Source organism: Garra rufa, chromosome 5 (genome assembly GCF_049309525.1).
Source record: "Garra rufa chromosome 5, GarRuf1.0, whole genome shotgun sequence".
NCBI lineage: Eukaryota > Metazoa > Chordata > Actinopteri > Cypriniformes > Cyprinidae > Garra > Garra rufa.
The window spans coordinates 42,823,157-42,847,429 of record NC_133365.1 but is presented as its reverse complement, the minus strand read 5'-3'; the positions used below and the strand labels follow the sequence as shown (position 1 = coordinate 42,847,429).

The following is a 24,273-nucleotide window of genomic DNA, read 5'->3' as shown; positions in this document are numbered from 1 at the left end:
AAACTGCAAAATGCACATTACTGTAAAAAAATAAAAAGACTATAAATGTGCAACAGTGAAATATATTAAGAACTTCAAACATGTTTAAGAAATAAAACATTTTTCTAAATTCAAAACGTTCAAAACAGGCCCATTATAAAGCCCTTGTCTGTGTATACAAAGCATTCTAACTGTCCATAAAACTAACAGTTCTTAACTACAGCCGAATCATTTTAGATCACCAGATTTTTCTGCAAAATAAGCAGCTGATCAACATGTTCTGATAGCTCCTTTGCGCTGTGATTAGATCACCAGCAGTTGAGAAAACTCTCTCAGCAGGAACACTAGTGACACCTTCAGGACGAGAGGTGAATATTCAGATCCACTTACGTGAAGCACGTGCATTAAGAATCGATTCGGGGATTTCCCGAATCGATATCGATGTGTTAAACTGAAGATCGATTAAAATCGGAGAATCGATATTTTTTACCCAGCCCTAGAAAAGACATATCTTAAAAATATTGTGACGTAACACCAACGTAAAGCCATTGTTTTTCACTCACTGAAAGCTACATCTGTCTTGATCTCTGCTCTCATCGCTGCACGCACGACTGCAGACGCACCCCCTCTTGAAATTTCCGCATTACAAGGTTTGCAAATCGCTATCCGTGGGTCTTTCTCAGATATACTGAAATACGTCCACACCGCAGACGTGTTGCTTCAGACAAGCACGTGCAGGCCGCGGTTTCGGTTTGCGTCAACATACTGTTTCGGCCGAGTTGTTTCGGTGATAAAAGTCTTTAATTTCATTTTACTTTCACTTTTGATTTGCGATTGCCGAGCTCTTTGTAACGTTATACTACAGCGGCAGTACTTACCACATATTTTACAAGTTTAAATGCTTGTTAGTGATGCTCAGGATCTGTAAATCATTCGCCATCATCCACGCAGTCATCTCTCCTTACTCTGTTTATGTGGTAAGTGAAATCTTATGTACTGCAATGTAATGGGCTACTGCTAACAAGAAGCTAACCTTGTCCCTTTAGTGTCTCTCCTAGGGGTGCAACGGATCGTAGATGATCCGTGATCCGTACGGACCAGCCCCCACGGTTCGGCATGCATGTGATTCGTGGATTAACTGTTAAATTTATCCATCATAGAGTAAAAGTTTATAATTTGCACGTTTTGTCTTGCCAATTTACCCATTCAAACAATTTTAAATCACTGCTGCAAAAGAGAACACGTGCGCTGTTTTTTTTGTTTTTGTTTATACAGCTGCCGCACACACCAGAAGCGAGCACACACAGAGAGAGAGAGAGAGAGAGGCGCGATTCAAACTGCGTGATTCACAGATTGATTCCTCTTTAACTTCTCTTGAACGGAAACATACATACAAAGTTATGTTTAAATACCCGTTGTTTTATTCTGGTAAACACGGTCGGTTATGTCTTCAGTGAACCGAAACAGCTGAGAAAGAGACGTATTAGGTACGTGCATTAGGCCTTAAAGAGACAGCATCCTATAAATACCTGCAGTGAGAAGCACTAGTTATTTTACAATGAATTATTAAATTTCTGCACCTGAATACTAGTATTATTGATTTTATTAGTAACTTTGTTGTATTCATCTACACTTGTCATTTGTGTAATTGTTCTTGTTTTGTTACTGACTTTATTAGTTCAGCTAGTTTTTGCTGTGGATTAGAAGTACTTAAAGTAAGCATTCAGTAATTAATAAACAACAAACTTTTTTTGTTTTGTTTTTTGCTGATCCGAAAAATTATCCGTTCCGTGACTCAAAATCCGTGATATGATCTGAACCGTGAGTTTTGTGATCCGTTGCACCACTAGTCTCGCCTTATTTTATTAGAACGCGTTATTTGTTTTCCTTGCCTTTCTGAGTACAGACACCAACCCATTCCTGCACTTAACATCTCCTACACAACCTGGAACATAACATTTATTCCCATGATCTGCCATTTTTGTGAGACATAGTGAGACAGCAGAAACATTTTGTGTGTTTAAGTATTTGTGGTAGGTGAAACTCTGCCGCTTGTTCATAAAAAGATGAGCAGAACTTGCAGATTTCATATTTAAATATCAGTCTGTTTACTTTTGAATTATTTGGTCAATTCTGTGACATTACGCATTATAGAAAATGCGTGAAATAATGCGTTTTGTGTGAACGCCTTAGTTTCGGTTTTGACATAAACGATGTTCTTCGCATTGATGGTTTCTTTTTCTTTTTTTTTCTGCAGTATTTTTAATGAACAACGCAGCAGCACCGCATCTAGTGACTTCAACTGGATAGGCTAATAAGTGCACCAGTGATAAGGCTGTGTCCTTAAAGGACACCTAAAATTCAAATGCAACGTTTTTGAATTAGAATGTGGATTTTTATTTTAAATTCAACGAATATTCAAAAAAATTTGACAGCCCTATTTCAAAATTAAAATGTTGCGCGGGTGTTTTTATATGAATGTATCTGTATATGGAACCGACTGTCTTCAGAAAAGCTTTAATGTTTTCATTTCATCTTACCTGATAAAGTAGTGTTTGTGAGGGCAGAGCTTTGATTACAGCTGTTATTGGGGAAACTGCTATTTTTGCTGCTCCAAAAGCGCCTCCTACCGGCAGAGAATGAATTTGCATTTTCAATCAGCCCGTCTGCTGTTTTCGTTCAGACCAACGCGGATATACTCGAGCTAAAAGATAACTTTACACGTCCGTTTTCTGCTCCGTCTTTGAACGTCAGTTTCATCTTGATTACTGTATTTTCATGATCGTTTGAAAAAAAAAAAATTTTGCATCCAATGTCAAAGTTTTTTATTTTATGTTAGTCCTAATTACTTGCAAAATAGTTAGCTGGTGTTTAAGCATTGCAGCTGATAGCAATGAACACATGCATCTTTCGCATTCACTATTGCGAAAGGCAGCAAAATCCTGGCTGGAATTCCATCACAATTGCCCTCTTTGGCCCTGGAGCAGGAAGAGGATTTAGGTGGTATCATCCCCCTGCTCTATTCCCAATGACAAATGGCATTCAGACTGGTTGGAATTCTTTCATTTATTTACTCTTGTGTCATCCAAAATCTCTTGACTTCCTCTGCCACTGTTCACATATTTCTGATTAATGTTTGTTACAATTAATAGACACTAAAACTTTAAAGCATCAAAAAGCACCCGAAACCAGAGTAAGAGTATCATAAAAGTGGCCCAAATGACTCATGCAGTTATCTCACTGTAAGTCCACTTTTATTATATCCTGTTTGCGCTTCTGTATCCTGTTTTAAAAGCTTAAAAGTTTCTGTCCTTGTTCATTCTTATTGCCTATTATTTGCATGACTGAAGAGTTGGCTCCAATTTGCGTATCTGAGCCACTGATTGGCTAATGCGAATATGGAGAAACTATGATTTAAGCGAGTTGTCAGACAGGTGTGGGATTTATATTATAGCCATGGCTACCCAAGGCATTCCATGACTCAAGAGGACAGCTACATGAACCCTTACTGAAATGCCTAAGGGAACAGAAACTCGCTGTCACCGGTTGCACCACGTGATGAACCACACCCTGTCTGACGAGGAAGGAAATGGCATTATCTGTTCACTTAAGATGGTTCGACACAAGCTAATAAACCTCTGTTTAAGCCACAGGCAAACTGGCACACTCACAGTCAAAGGTTTTGTGAAACAAGCTAAGCCTCAGCAAGGAGAATAATAAGGTCATGATTTGTGTAATAACATGTGGCTTTATGAGTCAGAATTTACGGTTTAGTCAAAATGCTAATGCTCACTAAGGCTGCTTTTTTCCCCCCGCAGAAATATAAAAATCAGTAATATTGTAAAACATTATTTTTCTATTTGAATATATTTTAAAATGTAATGTGTTCATGTGATGCAAAGTGGAATTTTTAGCATCCTTACTAGTCTGAGTTACATGATCCTTCAGAAATTATTCTAATATGCTTTCAAAAAATAAAAAAATGCTTAATGACCCCAGATTTTTGAATGGTGGTGTATGTAGACCCTGAAAAGGCTGGGCAACAAAGCTAAGTATTCACAGTATACTCAAAGTGGTTTCACTTTGAATAAAATTTCAGCAACATTATGGATATACATTTTTGAAAGCTTAATCAAATTAGCCAGAATATTTCATAGGCACATAAGGGTGAGGGATGTGTCAAGTTTCCATTTCTGGAAAACTCTCTGTGGAGTTCAGTGGCTTCCGATTCCATGTAGGCCTCCAGATAAATCATCTCAATGTGTTCCAGTGACTCTTTATTCAGGGAATGAATTGATTTTGATTAGAAACATCGTATCAGCCTGTGGTGTGATGATGACATCAAGACTGATCGGGGTGGTGCCTGACACTTAAGTTGAATTTCAATACATTAACCTTCCCTCTGGGTTTGGCCTTCATGGTGAAGAGACAAACAGGATATGCTGGCAGTGAACGTCCTTAACAACATTTCCATATCCTTCTAGTCATGTATATCAGGGACAAGGGTACCTTAATGAGCCCAGTGGTGTCAGATGAGTTCTAGTTAATCTAGAATTAAAGGGAGTGCTTGTGTTGAGAATATTTGGTAAATGGAATTTTTAAACACAGCCATGTATGGTGTTTGAACTGAGGCAAGTGTAAAATGGCTCTGTCTGATTACATGCTAAAACACTCTCCTTATCTTGTAATCACTTTCTTACACCCCTGCATTTGGAGCTGTCACTCGCTCTGTCTTGTGCCTTTTCTTTGCCGGCGTTATGTCAGAGCACAGCAATGTGTCTGGATTTTTACCGCTTTAAGGGCCCACCTGTATGCAGCAGGAATGGGTCACAATGGTAAACTAGTGGATTTTTGCATAGATTTATATACAGTTGAGGTCAAAAGTTTACATCTTGATTCTTAATACTGTGTTCTGACTGATTCACCGCTGTTTTTTTGTTTAGTGGTAGTCGTTCATGAGTCCCTTGTTTGTCCTGAACAGTTAAACCGCCTGCTGTTCTTCAGAAAAATCCTTCAGGTCTCACAAATTCTTTGGTTGTGTTCAGTAGTTTTGTGTATTTTAACCCTTTCTAACAATGACTGTATCATTTGGAGATCCATCTTTTTACACTGAGGACAACTGAGGGATTCATATGCAACTATTACAGAAGGTTCAAACGCTCACTGTTGCTTCAGAAGGAAAAACAAGGCATTAAGAGCTGGGGGGTGAAAACTTTTTGAACTTGAAGATCAGGGTAAATTTAACATATTGTCTTCTGGGAAACATGTAACTATCTTCTGTAGCCTCTGAAGGGCAATACAAGATGAAATATGATATTTAGGCAAAATAAGAAAAATGTACACCTCCATTCTGTTCAAAAGTTTTCACCCCCTAGCTCTTAATGCATTGTTTTTTCCTTTCTAGAGCATCAGTGAGCGTTTGAACCTTCTGTAATAGTTGCATATGAATCCCTCAGTTGTCTTCAGTGTGAAAGGATGTCTTTTCAAAATCATACAGTCATTGTTGGAAATGATTAAAATACACACAAATGCTGAAAAACCAAAGAATTTGTACATTTCTGAAGGAAATGTCTGAAGGACAGCAGGCAGTTTAACTGTTCAGGACAAACAAGGGACTCATGAACAACTATTCTTAAATTATTTGTGCCACTTTTGTGTCTCCTTAAAATGATGCTGCCCTTCTATCCTGATCAAGAAAAAGGAAAAGTGTCTGTTCTCTGATCAGCTTTTGGATAAGGCCTATACCATCCTTCACTCTCTGTGTTTCACCATGAATCCGGTAGGCCAGTGATGCCACAGTGCTACGTTACAAGGCTTCCTTTGTGCACGACCAAGTTCAGGAAGTGAAGGAATCGCCTCAGATGGCTGTGGAGGCGGTATCACTCTGATTCATTGCCCAGAACTCAATGTGAAGTGAGAGTCGGCCTCAATAAAAAAGGCTTTTTCTCTTGTTGGTTAAATGAAGGGTTGATCAATAGATCATCTTTAGGTCTCTCAAATAATCCTTAGTTCTTCTTTTGTTTCTGTTACTTCTGTTGTACAAGTATAACAGCAGTTAGTTTTCATTCCGGCATCTCAGCTCATTTCTGACATCTGTTCACTTGGAGACAGTAGCTGGATTGAGGTTGCGGTCAGGAATCTATGAATCATTTAGTGACTTGCTTGCGGCACTTATTAGTTGGTATCCAGTTTAAGATTTTGATGAAGTAACTGTTTTATCTTTTTCCTCGTAAGCAGGGAAACCGCCAGTGTTCTAGTTATTGCAGGCATTTCTTAAAGTCAGCTTGTATTGCTGACCTTCAAGTGAAACACTGAATGTGCAGCGAGGAAAACACAGATGATTTTTGATTCTTATCCACCAGGAAATGATTGGATCATAAGAAGTGGCCATTAGTGTTCATGTTTTCATCTTAAGAAAACTCTTTCCATTTGCAGTCTCTATGGTTCTTTTCAGGCTTTGTAGATTGATTAAAACTCTTTTATTAGTGAACACGTTGAAAACATGACATGCCCAGATCATCTTTTTTTTTTTTTTTTTCTTTCTCTCTCGGTAAAGCATGCATATTTGGCTGCCAGCATGTCTGAATGGCAAATTCGATTGGCAGCTTTTACACTCTGCTCTCTTTATAAAAAAAAAAAAAACTTGACCACTTGACAGACCCAGTTAAAAAGATTGCAGCAAATCCTCCAGTCTATTTTTGTCATCTCTCTTTACTTTCGACCCGTGATCAGTCAAATCTAAAGGTCATTGTACACTGAGTCCGATTTTCGTATGCGTTTTTTTTTTTAGTTTTCTCATATTCGCCATCCTTATCAAAATGCTTATTATGGATGCGAAAATGCAGAAAATCAAACACAATTTTTTTTTATGACGGGCTAAAGTTTCAGAGGCAGTGTGTAAACTCGATTAACATAACCTGTATTTTTTTTTTTTTAACGTGCACAAATCTCGGATGAAAATTTCGTACTCGTGTGCAATGACATTAACTCCAGCAGCTCGTGTTGGGTGCAGGGTTGCCAAGTCGGCGTTTTTCCCCACAGAATTGGTCTACTTTTAAACTGTTGCCATGGGTTGATTTCCCCCAGTTATTTAAAGGTTTTAAATATTGCAGAAATTAAATTTCAATAAAAAAATCATTTTTGTTTTGTTGTACACTAAGTAAGATCTTTAGGTTTTTTGCAAAATAAATATGTTGAGAATGCATAATACTCTCCCATGTCTCTTTTTGAAAAGGATACCTACCATTTACTTATTATATTATAAAAATATTAACTTTATTCACATACTAAAGGGACAGGACAGGCTACTCCTCCCAAAATGTACCAAAAAAAAGTAATACTGTGATATTATACCGTCACCGTTCAAAAGATGAAAAATACCATGATATTAATTTTAGGTCATATCGCCCACCCATAATTTCTGGGCTGCTCTGAGAGTCACTTCATGAGGATTTTACCATTTCTTGTGAGAAAAAACAAAATTATCGTCATTATTTACGAACAGAAACTTAAAGGTCTTCACAGAAACTCATCAAAATAAAAGTTACTGTGACAGTACTACTACTAATAAAATTATCACAATGTTATTTTTAAGGAATATTTATCGGAAAAAATTAAATGTAAATTCACAACATAGCATTTCTGGACAAAAAAAAAATATATATATATATAATATATATAAATTTTTAACTATATGAAATGTTTTGTTAAATAAAATGAAATATTTAGATGCTTTTTATTAAAATTAAAAAAAATAAATTAAAATGGAATTCAGAAAATGAATGGAAAACGCTACATTTAAGAAGAAACTTTTTTTTTGTTAAACTTTTAATAAATTGCTGTTAAATTGTGTCAATTTTGTGATTTCAATTAATTAGACATGCTTTTTGATTAGTAATATTTAATTAAATAAAACTGGAAAAAAATGAATGGAAAACAATAAAACTGATTCTAGAAAAAAATAAAATTTCAAAGGGCCCTACATTTGTGGTGATCTTGTGCATTTAAAAAAAAATCTAAATAAATTCTTATCAACCCCAAAATTTTGAATGGAGGTGTAGGCCCGCAGAGAATTACTCTCTTGAAAAACATGTAGAGGAAACTGTGGTTTTGACCCAGTAACCCACCTTACAAAGCAGGTTACGGTTAAATATCTTAGCCTTACCCTTGTTTTCTTAATACTATGTGGCTGAGAATCCTAGACCAACAAAATTGTTTTTACCACAGCTTGTTTTGGATGACAACACTTCTGGCCATCTGTAACTACTTTTGTTCATGTAGGCAGTCTACTAACATGGCTGGTGTGACCGTGTAAATTCCATCCTCGGTTCTTTGTGGTATTATTTGTGCAGTTTTTAATGGGTGAGGAATGTGAGAGCAAGCCTCCCTGCCTCATTGTTCTCATTACAGCATTCCTTGGAAAACTGTCCAGCAGCTTTCTGGACATTGTCTTGAATTTTATGCATTAGTGCCCAGTGTAGGTTTAACTGTCTAACCCAGAACACAAGCATGGCACAGTCAGAAACTTTTACTCCATATCGGTACGTTTATTAGATGTTATTTGCATTTTGGGTTCACGTTGCAATAAATTCCCAAAGTGTTTGCCAGGGTTGCTCGGCTACTCAGCGTAGATTGTTTTGCATTCCCATTCTAATGGTGACATACAAGGACACAGTTGCTCACTATGGAAAAAAAGCATTGCTGGATGCATGGCATTACTCTACACTTGGTTGGAATGTACACACACACACACACACACACACACACACACACACACACACACACACACACAATGATCAGTTTATGGTCAGGATTGATTTGGCAGTAAGTTGGCTTGCAATGCTCTTTAACCTGTCAGGAAATAATGAGGGCAAGTTGACTTGAGGCTGGTCGATTAAGGTAATGGCACACTCCTCACAATCCACCAAATCATGTGTCTTATATTCATTTTGCATAGATTTTTAACACTTATGGTTAGATGTTTGTTAAAATGTTTTTGTTTTCTTCACGTCAACTGACAACATGGGGCCAATCCATCTCAAGTGGTCAGGAAAACTGGTTGCTTGACCATTTATTCTCATTTTTTGAATGCTTGCCCACTGGCATTTTACTTGGTTTAACCACAGTGGCTGTGGCTTTGGCCTGTAACAAATTTTGGTTATTTAGATGTTTACTCACTCTACACTGTAACAAATGTCCTGATATATTCATGGTAAATAAATAGACCTATACACATACAACTTAATGCTAATGTTTTAATAGCCACTAAAATAGTCAATAGCCAAAATCTGTTGTAGACATTTGTAGTTGTAGACATGTGAGTAGCCTGTGATTGGAGTAATCTATGAGTGTTGTTTCAACTCAAGTCTGATTTGTGAAATGTTTAAAAACAATGTTTTGTGGAACATTCCATAGCTCCATTTGTAAATGTCTGCTTTTCTCTTTTTGCTGACAGAAGCATAAACTAAAGTAAACTTTATTTTTTTCTGTTGCTGTTGAAAGGAATGACAGCTGAGTCTTGTAGGACCCTATGATTTCCGCGATGGAGAAAATGTTTGTGGAATCGTGGAATACAGTCATAAAATGAGATACAATTCTAATTTCAACATTATTTATACTTCAGACATAGTTCTTTAAATAAAATGCATATCGGCTTTATACAAAGTAATCAACATTTGTTGTTTGACCATTGAATATTCAACAATCTGGCCATGGAGCCCTTATCGAGAACCCTATATTTCTAAATATGGTGCAGGGTCTTGAATATGAAGATTCCAAAAAAATAAGTTTAAGAACTAGAATCTAAAGTCAGATTGAGATAACTTTAATACTATTTAAGTTATAGGCACTCAAACAGGCATGTTCAAAGCTGTTGTTTTTACAGAAGGAAACAAGATGCATCACTAGTTTCAACATTATTTGTTCTTCAGTCAGTCCTCTTTAAAAGAAAAAAGTTTCATATTCATGCACATTTGGTTTTGACCACTGAAAATGTGTACAGTGTACGATTTACTCCTGGAGCCATATTGAAATTCCAATATCTCTGGAACTGAACCATGCAGGGCCTTAAAAATGAAAATGCCAAAAGGAAAGTTTGTTAAGACCCAATGTTTAAAAAGGCATTAAGATATCTTTAATACTACTAGTTTAATACTGCATGAGTTACATGCATGCAAACTTTAGAGAAAAAACTTGCTTGCTTGAAAAAAATTGCTCTTTCCCCATTTTTTTTTTAATAATCAGCATTGGCACATAATGCAGCAAAGACTGCTAAAGTCAACAGATTTTACTAACAGACCTGCCAATCTCTGTGTAAAAATAAAATTATGATACTGCCGTCTTTCTGAAGTCATTTTTACCCCCCCTATTATTTGGCTCCAAATCTCAGGTGAAAATTGTCATTTTGACCCGCCTCTACAAAATAGTGGATTACTCTGTAAATATTCATCTATGACATTTAATATTACCATGCATGTTACATACATCACTATACATTAGGGCTGGACCAGAATATTCGATTATTCGAATTTTCGTTTGGTGGGTTGCCATTCGAATTTAAATGTTGAGATTCAAATATTCTCTTTTTTTTCAATACACCTTGCATCCCCTGCGAAACGGTTCTCATTCACGCTTAGAGATTGAGCAATATTTTCATTTGTAGAATTAGGCCGTGTTCACACTTGGTGTCTTTTTTTTTTTTTTAACTGCCAGCGTCTGTTTTACATTATAACCCTATGGAGTAAATCATCTTTTCAAAAAATCCCTGAGCTCTTTTTTTAAACGCCACCACCGGTGTCTTTTTCTGCAGCTCAGAGCGTCCTTTCAAGTTGAAATAATTTTAACTTTTCTGAAGAAAACGCCCTTCGCTTTTTTGAGAGCTGACCACTGACAAGCAAGTAGCTAGACCTGTTGTTTCCATAACAAGAAAAAATGGGAAAGGTGCTGTTATATAGACTTTTATTTTATTGTTGTGAACCGGATTCGCCTCCCCGTTAACTACCAAAACCGACGTGCAGCATTGCTAGCTTCTTGAGCCGCACACCGGCATGTACAGTAGCGCCGTTGCGCTTTGGGCACCCCTCGCAAACCTTTCCCGATCCCGTCCCCCCTCTCTCCATCCCACTTTGCTTCCTGTCTAAATACTGTCCCCACAAAAGCTACAGTTGCAGCCATTGTTATAGCAACAAAAAGACGCCCTCTGCTGTAAAACGCGTCCAGATTTTTTTGTAACTAAAAAAAGCGCGTATGTCAACTTTTTCTTGTCAAAAAAGACGTCAAGTGTGAAAACGGCCTTAGTGTCAGTTCACTTAGCAGTATGGTTTGTGCAGTGGAAGCTGGAGAGATTTGGCAAGTCTGACTCTTTGAGATTGAGCCAAATTGAACTGATAAATGACACTCATTTTTGCAGTTAGACAGTTATGTTTTATTCAACTTGAACTGTGCTTGACCTGTTGCAGAGTTTTCTGCCAGGCTTTTCATCTGTGATTATGTGATTACATTATGATAATTTATTAAAGCAGTTTCATTATGCTGTAAAATGTTCAAATTGCAATATTTGATAATCACAAATTGTGCAACCCTAATGTAGTTGGAAAAACTTTTTACTCAAACTTTTTTTACTCAAATCATATGTATTTTCAATTTGTTTTTCTAACAAATCCCATGTTCAGCAGACTTGAGGTCAGATATCATGGATCTGTTTTGGTACTAATTCTCTCATCCCTCTCTTTGTGCTGTGGAACATTTCTCACGCATTGCTTTTGTGACTCAATTTCAGAATTCTGCTCTATCATCCTGCTGTGAATTGATATTGTGTTGCTTGGCAATGCATTCACACAATTATCATTTCCCATTCTGCAATGCTCTAAGACTCCTATTGTTGCCTTTTTAGGGGACATTTTCATTCCAGTCAGTGTCTTGCTGAATAAGACTCTTCGACATATGGGCTGACAATAATGTCAAGCCTTTCAGCTGTTGATTATGGCCAGATTATGTGGTAAAATTATACAGGGCTCTCTATTTGTATAAATGGATGTTTTATGGTGTTATGTAACCATCTTAATAGCTGTTGGATGGTCTAGCCGGCCTTCTTATGACTCATGGAAGTGTCAAGACAACTATTGTGTGCTGGAGTGATACAGCATGTTGCGTTTTGTACTTGTCAGAATGTGGGCTGTTGAGTGATGAAGTCATTGTTAGCCTTTGTGAAACCGATCACATGTTGGTGATTTGGAGTTAACATATGTTTAATGCCAAGCGTACACTTCAAGACTAAAGCCTGTTTCTTGTTTTCTGTGATGTTGATGCAAACTCTGAATAGTCACAACATGGGGGTCAGTCCATCACAAGTGGTCAAAAAACTAAAGAAAAATGGTTGCTTTACCATTTTTTTTTTCTTTTTGACCTTTTTTTTTTTTTTTTTTTTTTTGCATTTTACTTGGTTTAACCACAGGGGCTGACTTTGGCCTGCAACAAATTTAGGTTATTCGGATGTTTATGGAAACCCCAATATTTCAACCACCACCACACATGATCTAGGTCACATTTCAAGTACATATGTGCCATTCTACAGAATTGGTCCAAAGTCAAAGTTCAGAACTGTGTGTACACATAAAATATATTTTAAATGTTATTGTGGGTTTCAATAGATAATAGAAGGATCGCTAAGATTTGGATTCTTAAATGCTTTTTAAATGTGTTTTTTGGTTGTGGGACAGCAGTTTACACCATTTCTGTTGAATGGCCCATATATGAACATTTAGCACATTTTTCACACAGGCTTAGAACTTAAGTCTAAATGTAAGAATTAAGATTCTTCAGAGTTCCACTTTTAGGGTCAGTTTATTATGGCAATCTCAGTCTAAATCCTTTTTAGGGCCTACCTAAGTAAGTACACTTTAAAACGAATCATTTGACAGGTTATTTGACCTTTTCTATGGTTTGAAGTGACTGTGATAGGCATGTCTGCTAAAACAGACCTTGTACTGTAGCCTTTTTTGGCTGAAAAAAAAAATCTCAGTAACATATCAGAGAGCTCCACTCTGAGTCTCGTCATCAGCTGGGTAGGTTTTGTACTTAAAAGGCCAAATTTACTTCTTCTTGGTTCTACCTTTTTTTTTCATTCTTTCCTACTGTGGTATTTTGCTGGTGTTGCTAGGCGACCGATGAGTGTTGGTAAATACAGGCTGGATTTCACCATGTGTTACTTGGCAGTAAGTCCTCTGCTCTACTTTGACTACAGCCAGACTCCACCTTCAAACAGCCAACCGCAGTTCGACTCCGTGAACCTGCTGATTCAAATCTACGCAAAGTACCACGCCCCTCTCTCTCTCTCTCTCTCCTTCCCTTTTGCTATCACTCGCTTGTTCTCTTGCTTCACCTGGCCTGCAGCATGACTGCCAAGAGCGGTACAGTTGTGACCCCATGCTAACCTCCGGCACAGCAGATGCAAGTGTGAAGCGAAGTGTCTCGTATTGCCTTCGCAGAAAAATGTCGTGTGACATTCCCGTGTGTCAGTGCGGAGTAGAGACTAAACACCAGCAGCAGGATAGTGGTGAGCAGATTGAGCACAAGGTCAACACGTTTCATCTGGATTCACATGCCACGTCGAGTTTTCAGAGCGGTGCAGATGTCAAATCAAGAGTCTATCTCCACGTGTACATGTGAAAACAACGGAAGTGGAGAAGTGCAAGGCAGACAAAAAGAGGAGGAGAAATCATTCCACTTTTAAAGTACTTGTGTGCTTACGTCTGCAATGATTTGTTTATTCCATTACTGAAACGGCCTGGTTATTATGGAGTTACTGAAATGGAGTGCATGGTGTTTGACCAATCCTGCAAACTTAAAGGACTAGTTCACCCAAAAATGAAAACTACCCCATGATTTACTTACCATCCTAGGTGTATATGACTTTCTTCTTTCAGACAAATGCAGTCAGAGTTATATTAACAAATGTGACCCAGGACCACAAAACCAGTCTTAAGTAGCACGGGTATATTTGTAGCAATAGCCAAAAATACATTGTATGGGTCAAAATTATTGATTTTTCTTTTATGCCAAAAATCATTAGCATATTAAGTAAAGATCATGTTCCATGAAGATATTTTGAAAATTTTCTACCATAAATGTATAAAAACTTGATTTTTGATTAGTAATATGCATTGCTAAGAACTTCATTTGGACAACTTTTAAGGCGATTTTCTCAATATTTAGATTTTTTTTGCACCCTCAGATTCCAGGTTTTCAAATAGTTGCATCTCAGACAAACATTGTCCTATTTTAACAAACAATATATCAATGGAAAGCTTATTTACTCAGCTTTCAGATGATGTAAGAATCTCAATTTCGACAAATTTACACTTATGACTGGTTTTGTGGTCACAAATGTCATGGCTCTTCCAAGCTTTATAATGGCAGTGAATGGGTGTTGATATTCAATTGAAGTGTTGAAGTCCAATAAACTGCATCAATCCATAATCAAAAGTACTCTGAGGGATTATTAAAGGACTCAAGTTTTTCACACCTGGATTTGGGGATCCTCTGCCATTCCTCCTTGCGGATCCTCTCCAGTTCTGTCAGGTTGGATAGTAAACGTTGGTGGACAGCCATTTTTAGGTCTCTCCAGAGATGCAGAGAACAGTCACGGAGTTGTTGTGAAGCCACTCCATTCTTTTAGCTGTGTGCTTAGGGTCATTGTCTTGTTGGAAGGTAAACCTTCGGCCCAGTCTGAGGTCCTGAGCACTCTGGAGAAGGTTTTCGTCCAGGATATACCTGTACTTGGCCGCATTCATCTTTCCCTCGATTGCAACCAGTCGTCCTGTCCCTGCAGCTGAAAAACACCCCCACAGCATGATGCTGCCACCACCATGCTTCACTGTTGGGACTGTATTGGACAGGTGATGAGCAGTGCCTGGTTTTCTCCACACATACCGTTTAGAATTAAGGCTAAACAGTTCTTTGTCTCATCAGACCAGAGAATCTTATTTCTCACCATCTTGGAGTCCTTCAGGTGGTTTTTTTTTTTTTAGCAAACTCCATGCGGGCTTTCATGTGTCTTGCACTGAGGAAAGGCTTCCGTCGGGCCACTCTGCCATAAAGCCCCGACTGGTGGAGGGCTGCAGTGATGGTTGACTTTCTACAACTTTCTCCCATCTCCCAACTGCATCTCTGGAGCTCAGCCACAATGATCTTTGGGTTCTTCTTTACCTCTCTCACCAAGGCTCTTCTCCGTCGATAGCTCAGTTTGGCCGGGCGGCCAGCTCTAGGAAGGGTTCTGGTCGTCCCAAACGTCTTCCATTTAAGGATTATGGAGGCCACTGTGCTCTTAGGAACTTTAAGTGCAGTAGAAATTTTTTTGTAACCTTGGCCAGATCTGTGCCTTGCCACAATTCTGTCTCTGAGCTCTTCAGGCAGTTCCTTTGACCTCATGATTCTCATTTGCTCTGACATGCACTGTGAGCTGTAAGGTCTTATATAGACAGGTGTGTGGCTTTCCTAATCAAGTCCAGTCAGTATAATCAAACACAGCTGGACTCAAATGAAGGTGTAGAACCATCTCAAGGATGATCAGAAGAAATGGACAGCACCTGAGTTAAATATATGAGTGTCACAGCAAAGGGTCTGAATACTTAGGACCATGTGATATTTCAGTTTTTCTTTTTTAATAAATCTGCAAAAATGTCAACAATTCTGTTTTTCTGTCAATATGGGGTGCTGTGTGTACATTAATGAGGAAAAAAAATGAAATGATTTCAGCAAATGGCTGCAATATAACAAGGAGTGAAACATTTAAGGGGGTCTGAATACTTTCCGTACCCACTGTATATTAAGCATTATGTATTACCTATTTCTTTGTAAATATTGTACATTTTCGTCACTTTTTCAAAGGGAAGCACGTTATATCTGTACAGAGTCAGATATTGAATATTAAATAAGTTTTAAGCAAGTTTTAACAAACAAAAATTTGCTGAAAATGTACTCACCCCCAGGCCATCCAAAATGTAGGTATTTGTTATTTCACGAGAACAGATTTAGAGATATTTATCATTACATCATTTGCTCACCAGTGAATCCTCTGCAGTGAATAGGTACCGTCAGAATGAGAGTCCAAACGCAGTATCACAGTAATTCACAAGCAATCCACCACACTCCAGTCCATAAATTAACATCTGGTGAAGTGAAAAACTGTGTGTTTGTAAGATACAAATCCATCATTAAGGCTTTTAATCTTTAAATCTGTCACTTCTGGCCAAAATTCTGTAATCCCTAATAACGTTTCCTCTAGTGAAAATGTCCATCCCCTGTTGACCTCTCACATTAAAATCCCCCTACATATTTGTTCAGAACTGTTTTGGACTGTTTTTGCTTGTAAACTGTGCTTGATCTATGCATATTTTCCTTTCAGAAGTTTCACTGGAGAAAACTATGGATAAAGGACTCTTAAACTAAAAGATTTTAGCTGGAAAATGGCTACAGGCTACACTGTTCAGTTAGATTGGATTTAATGGTTTAACCTCTCGCTGTTCGGACCAAGTCAGAGAATCTCATTAATAGATAGCAGTGTTGAATATAATCGGTTAGGGTCGCTCTACATAGCCCATGGGCATCGTTGGAGTTTGAATGCATTTTACAAAGGTTCACTTAGAGTTCACTCCAGTCTTTACTGACTTTTATTGTTTCAGAACACCATTCTAGACTGGATCTTTTCCGGAGCTGTTTGTGTGAGTTTGTCCTTCTGGCACAGTAAGCCCATCTGATTATCACTTTATGTGGCATTATTCCCAGAGGAAATGACTAAATATACTACAAGTGCCTCTCTCTTTACACACAATCTGTGTAACATTGTTGTGATTTATAATAGTTTCAGTGTAGTTTTGCCACTTGTTCTGCTGTGGATTGAGAGGAAAACTTTAATCGGTCGAAGCTTTGATTTTATCTTGATTTTGAGGTGTGGCGAGTGATAAATTTCACATGAAGTAGTAACTTACATGTGCTCTGAATTATACCTCTCGGTGTGGAATGTGTATAGAGCTTGTTTTATATCATAGAGAAGATGTAGTGATTGATAAAAACAGGCAAAAGAATGCAAGCAGTGCCTCTGAATGCTCATGCAAGCATAATGTTGCTACAGGCGAGAGTGAATGTTTGACAGGATCTTTGCAGAGGCTTGCAAAGGAAAAATGTTCTGTGCCAGGTGAGGTTGCGTTTTTTTTAAATTCTTACAATTCCATGTATTTCTCTGCCTACAAATCTGTTCACTTTCTATTTGTTGTTTCACTTTATTTACTACTAATGTTTTACTTATTGCATTGTGGTACTCGTGAATGTGCATTGAACACTGACACTACTGTTAAATAAGCACAAAAAGTATACTTGTATCTTCTTGAAATTATAGCTGAACTGCTGATGTCACATGGACTATTTTAACAATGTCCTTTCTACCTTTCTTGTCCTTGAACATGTCAGTTGCATTGTTGTCTATGCAGGGTCAGAAAGCTCTTTGAGTTCATCAGAATCACTTAATTTGTGTTCCGAAAATAAACGAAGAAAACTGGTTCTTGTGGGTTTTTGTAGCTCTGTGTTGCTTCATATTATTCGCTGCTTTAAAGGAACACTCCACTTTTTTTGGAAATAGGCTCTTTCTCCAACTCCCCCCGAGTTAATAAGTTGATTTTTACCGTTTTGAAATCCATTCAGCCGTTCTCCTGTTCTGGCGATATCACTTTTAGCATAGCTTAGCATAAATCATTGAATCCTATTAGACCAATAGCATCGCGTTCAAAAATGACCAACGAGTTTCCATATTTGTTGTATTTAAAACTTGACTCTTCTGTAGTTATATCGTGTACTAAGACCGGTGGAAATGCAAAGCTGCGAGTTTCTAGGCTGATAAGATTAGGAACTACACTTCCATTCCGGCGTAATAGTCAAGGAAGTTTGCTGCCGTAATATGGCCGAAGCAGGCGGAGTATTATCAGAAATGAGTTCCCAGCTAGTTTAGCATTTGCACATGTGCTGCGTGGTATTACTGCTCCTGCTTCGGCCTTTTTACGGCAGCAAACTTCCTTGACTATTACGCCGGAATGGGAGTGTAGTTCCTAATCTTATCAGCCTAGAAAATTGAAGCTTTGCATTTCCACCGGTCTTAGTACACAATATAACTACAGAAGAGTCAAGTTTTAAATAGGACAAATATCGAAACTCGTTGGTCGTTTTTGAACGCGATGCTATTGGTCTAATAGGATTCAATGATCTATGCTAAAAGTGATATCGCCAGAACAGGAGAACGGCTGAATGGATTTCAAAACGGTAAAACTCAACTTATTAACTCGGGGGGAGTTGGAGAATGAGCCTATTTCCAAAAAAAGTGGAGTGTTCCTTTAACTGTCTAGCATTAAGCTAGAAGAGAAGCAGTGTAACCATGACGCTGTCTGTGTTTTTGTGTACATCCTTATTTGCACAAAAGACAGTTTGTTGAACCTAACGCTCCTTTTTGAGAAGTTCATTGTGAAGCGCGGTCTCTGCTGCCTAAACAAACCTTTTCGGTTCCACTTGTGCTCCCTGACACATTGCAGTCCTTTATGAACTTACGTTACCTTCAGGCGGTCGACCTCAGCAGCTTATGGGAAATGAGGCAATGAAAGGGGTGCGAATGAGGAAATCGCAGCAGTTGAGTTAGTTTGGAGCGTATGTGGTATTTAGAGCCTGCTGCTACAGTAGAGCCCTAAACGAGGCCTACTGTGACGCTGGAGGAAGTGTGAGATGTAGCATCATGACCATATCTGCACAGAATAAAGTAGCTACAGTCCTCAGGCAGTCTTTTGTTAATAAAATGTCACAGAAACAAAAGAGAGTGTCTAACTGACGTATTTGTAGTTTGTGTGTTCTTTTAGAGCTGCTCTGATAGTCAGTTCACACACTTTTCTTTTAAGAACTCATCAAACTCACAAATCTTAATGACAAACTGCCAAAATATAAGTTTGGTCTCTACCCTTTTTGTTAACGTGGAAGTAAGCCTTCCGGAGCGACATTAGCTGCAATAGGAAAATAATGTGAAGAATAATAATGTGCAGTAAATGGTAAAACTGTTTGCACTACAAACCAGTGTGCTCATAATTAAGATTATACATCATAATAATATGTTAAGACATAACAATTTGCAATTTCAAACAGCAAAACCAGCTGTTTTGTACAGCTAAAATTCTGTTAAAGGAACGCTCCACTTTTTTTTTGGAAATAGGCTCATTCTCCAACTCCCCCCGAGTTAATAAGTTGATTTTTACCATTTTGAAATCCATTCAGCCGTTCTCCTGTTCTGGCGATATCACTTTTAGCATAGCTTAGCATAGATCATTGAATCCTATTAGACCAATAGCATCACGTTCAAAAATGACCAACGAGTTTCCATATTTGTTGTATTTAAAACTTGACTCTTCTGTAGTTATATCGTGTACTAAGACGGTGGAAATGCAAAGCTGCGAGTTTCTAGGCTGATAAGATTAGGAACTACACTTCCATTTCGGCGTAACAGTCAAGGAAGTTTGCTGCCGTAATATGGCCGAAGCAGGCGGAGTATTATCAGAAATGAGTTCCCAGCTAGTTTAGCATTTGCACATGTGCTGCGTGGTATTACTGCTCCTGCTTCAGCCTTATTACGGCAGCAAACTTCCTTGATTATGAATTATCCTTGATGTTGTGAGGCGCGTTTAGTCAATGAAGCCGGTACTTTGATTAGTATTAAATATCCATCACGTGCGTTCAGCTACGTTCAGCTGGAGCGTTCAGAGGCGTAAATCACTGACAAGCTACGCCAAATCGCGCTCAAAATCGAATGCGATTTTGAGCACGATTTGGCGTAGATTGTCAGTGATTTACGTCTCTGTGTATTAATTGCCGCTCCAGCTGAACGCACGTGATGGAGATTTACTACTAATCAAAGTACCGGCTTCATTGACTAAACGCGCCTCACAACATCGTGCAATTAATCGTGCAGCCCTACAGTGGGTTATTGGAAGATCCTGGTGTTGGGTTAGTGGTGTTGAGATACGTTGAAGACTTTGTAGCATGTGATTGGTGTAAAACCATTTGTGCTTTACACTGTATTATCAGGAAACAAAGGTCACATTTCTCCCTCAGTCAAACAGCCACACCCACCAACAGGAACTGCTTCCTGACCTCATTCCCCCATGATGTTCCTCCAGCCTCAGGGGACCCTGTCATCTACCCTTCACTATTGACTTCTAATATAAAAAAAATATTACAGGGGGGAAAAACATCATAAAAGCAGAGTCTTTGCACTCTTTTTAGCTCAGATTGTTATAAAGCTATTTAATTGATATGCAAGTCTAAATGTGCTTTATCTGGGTGTGAACTACATTATAGACTTAAGCACATTGTTTCTCACCCCCTGAGCAATGAGAGTTGTATTTTGCTTTTTTTCTTGTCTTTTGACTCGATCCAGCCCTAGTGTTTCTACTGTTTTAGTTGGGCCTCTGTTGTTTTCATTGGGAAATGGCACGAAGACAGAATGTTCTCGTAATTCAGGTTTGTTTTAGAACCGACGCAAGACAAGCCGAAACAGATAGCGTAGAAACCGATGTAAAGTGTTGACTCTGATATGGAGTTTGCTGTGTGAAATAGGGTGAGTAATGCGCCCTGAGTGGGGATTTATTCTGGTTCTTTTCCACGTTGGTGATAGTGAACCCATCTGGTATGTGTTCTGTCAAAACCAGCTTGTCCCACTTTGAACTCGCTTTGAGCTCTTTGAGATGGATTTCGTCATTGTTCTGTGTGCCAAACACTTGGAAATCATGTGAATGTTTGGAAGTTTTATCAGTTAACTGTGCCACTGTTCTGTTCAGGTAATTATTGACTTTTAGTGCAAGCGCTTGTCATGTTTTAGGATTATATTTAAACCAGCCAGTGGATTAACAAACTCTTTAAACACTGTAAAGCTGGTATTTACACTGAGATGTGTGTAACATTATTGGATTACAAATTGCAGTGCACTAATATGATGATGGGGTGCCTTAATTGAACCTACATTTTTGCAGATCTGCTTATCATTAGCAATGTTAGTATTAATGCATGGCATTTCAACCATTTCTTATGGTGTTTCCTGTACCTGGCTCATATCTGTTTAATATATCTGTTTCAAATCATGTGATTGCTTCATTCATCATGCTTCTTTTCCTGTTCTTCTCTACAGATATGTTCAAACGGGTTGTACGACAGAGTAAGTTCCGGCATGTGTTCGGCCAGGCGGTGAAGAACGACCAGTGCTATGATGACATCAGGGTGTCCCGGGTCACGTGGGATAGCGCATTCTGTGCGGTCAACCCCAAATTTGTTGCCATAATTGTGGAAGCCAGTGGTGGAGGAGCGTTTATGGTTTTGCCTCTTCATAAGGTGAGAGATCTGTAAAATTACACTGTGATTATGTGGAATTCTTGGTGGTTATGTATCCATTGTATCCTATATTTGTTTGTTTTAAGTGGCTAGTCAAAATCTGTTTTGGAAGTATTATTTTATAGTCCCTATTGTTTTCACTAGACCTGGAAGAGGATTCATAAAAAAAAATCTTCTTGTTGTATTGCATAAAGTAAAAAACATAATTTACAGTTGAGGTCATAAGTTTACATACACCTTAAATAATATGCAAGAAGTTAATTGTTTTACCAAAATAAGAAGGAACATACAAAATGCATGTTATTTTTAATTTAGTACTTACCTGAATAAGATATTTGACATAAAAGATGTTTACATTTAGTCCACAAGAGAAAATAAAAGTAGAATTTATAAAAATGACCCCATTCAAAAATGTACATACACTTGATTCTTAATACTGTGTTGTTACCTTAATGATCCACAGCTGTGTTTTTTTTTTTTGTGTAGTGATAGTTGTTCTTGAGTCCCTTGTTTGTTCTGAACAGTTAAGCTGTCTGCTGTCCAACATTTTTTTTAGTTTTTTCAGTATTTTTGTGTATTTGAACCCTTTCCAACAATGACTGTATGATTTTGAGATCCATCTTTTCACACTGAGGACAACTGAGGGACTCTTATGCAACTATTAAAGAAGGTTTAAACGCTCACTGATGCTTCAGAAGGAAGAACTACGCATAAAGAGCCAAGAGTGTAAACTTTTGAACAGACTGAAGATGTTCATTTTTCTTATTTTGCCTAAATATAATTTATTTTCATTTGGTACTCCCAGCAGACAAAATAATTTAATTTTACCCTGATCATCAAAATCAGAACGTTTTCACTCCTCGGCTTAAAACTGCTCTTAACTGATTTCAAAATCATCAAATACAAAGAAAAGCTGAAAAACCAAAGAATTTGTGGGAACTAAAGGATTTTTCTGAAGAACAGCAGGCAGTTTAACTGTTCAGGACAAACAAGGGAATCATGAACAACTATGACTAAACCAAAAAACACCAGCTGTGGATGATTCAGGTAACAACACAGTATTAAGGATCAAGTGTATGTAAACTTTTAAAAGGTAATTTTTATAAATGTAACTATTTTCTCTTGTGGACTATATGTAAATGTATTTTCTGTGAAATATCTTATTTAGGTCAGTACTAAATAAAAAAATAACATGCATTTTTTTTATGATCCTCTTATTTTGGTAAAATAATAAACATTTAGCAGATTCTGCAAGGTATCTGCAAGGTATGTAAATTTTTGAATTCAACTGTAGGTTTGGAGCGAGTAAACATTTCCAGTGAGCTATTCCTTAAAAGTTTGAGAAGAACATTGAAGAGAAGTCTTACACCTACAAGAAGTTGAGGAGAGATTATGTCCTGACTGTGAACAAGGATTTCTGGGCTGTTTCTGCAAAACCGATCTTGGGTGATGGTTCTTGACTGCACCCTGCACTTAAGTGGTCTCAAACTGCAGCTTTGTCACGCTTATGGTCTTTCTCCATGTTTGAATGTACACACACGTAATTACAACCTGGCATCTCTACAAAAGGAGGTGATTATGACAGGTATGATTAATCAGATGTCTACATTTATTTGTTTGTGACAGAGCTGTTATGAGTGGAGAAAACTTTGCTTGAAATTGATTGTTTAAAAAAGTTGAAAAATAAAGTTATTGCAGTTTTGGTTTTCAGCAAAATGGAAAATTTAGATTCTGTAAACATTTCGGTGCACCGCTATCAAAATGGCAATAGTCAACACTATTGCTGTGACACTATTGGCATTTCCACCTCTGACTAAGATGTTGAGCTCATAGTTAATTGTTGCCCAATGATGTAAGGATATCTTCTTTCCTAATGGCTGTCTTAGTCCAGATGTGATGACTAAAGTCAAATGTGCGAGTTGAATCTGCAGTGCTCTGTCATTTGATACATGTGATGAAGATCTCAGGCCTGTAGGGATTTTGTTACCTCTGAGCTTAATGCACTACCCTCTTTAACCTTCTGTCACCGGACTGCCGTCTGCTTGTGTTACAAAGGCAGAGATTTACTTCATCTGGGTGAAGTGTGTGTGTCACCTAGTCTGCAATGTACGCGGTTTAGTGGTTTAGCTTTCGTGGGTTTAGCAAGTCTGCATGTTTGTGCATGTAGAAGTGTGGGGTTCATGCTCTGATTTTTCCAGCTCATTTGAAGAAGTTTTTGCTCTTACTATCAGCCTTTATTTTTTTATTTGAGCAGTTTTTCACATTTGTAAAGATGGTTTATTGGTTTGACTGATATACTTCTATTTGTAGAAATGGAATTTACTGTATAATACGGAATGTCACAGAATTTGCCAGATTTTGGATGAATTATTAAAAAGTAGGTCAGTACACTTGCATCAAAATGCGTTATGGACTAGTGTCTGACTATTAAGTTGTAAAAATACTACTTCAATATAGGGATGGGACAAAAAATCGCGATTTTTTTTATTTACGATTTTAAAATCGATTTTTTTACACCAGAATCGATATTAATTCATATTAAATACATTTGCTTTTAGTGTTGTCACGGTACCAAAATTTCAGTATTCGGTACCAATACCAGTGAAAATCCACGGTTCTCGGTACCAATTTCGGTACCAAAGTAAAACACAATTAAATTAATTGAACAACACAATTTTTTATTAATAAAGTTAAAGAAAAATAAAATGTGCAAAAACCAATGTCATTCATTATACTTATCTAAATTTAGTTTCAGGTTTTTCCAAGTAATAAAAGTATTTCAAGGATTGTAAACATTTTAATTATTAAATAACAACTAAATAAATTACAGGCTTTCAAAAATTGTACACAAGCTTCATCCAAAAGTTTGTTTCTGCTGCTTATAAAAAC

General features: G+C 37.6%; 1 protein-coding gene across 1 annotated transcript in view; it reads left to right on the top strand.

The window, feature by feature from the left end:
- coro1ca (coronin, actin binding protein, 1Ca) overlaps nt 1–24,273 on the top strand; it is a 58,779-nt gene that overhangs the window by 5,449 nt on the left and 29,057 nt on the right. Inside the window, exon 2 of the mRNA XM_073840513.1 lies at nt 21,185–21,384. Coding sequence (XP_073696614.1) covers nt 21,187–21,384 — 198 coding nt within the window. The 5' untranslated portion in view covers nt 21,185–21,186. The remainder of the gene's footprint in view (nt 1–21,184; nt 21,385–24,273) is intronic.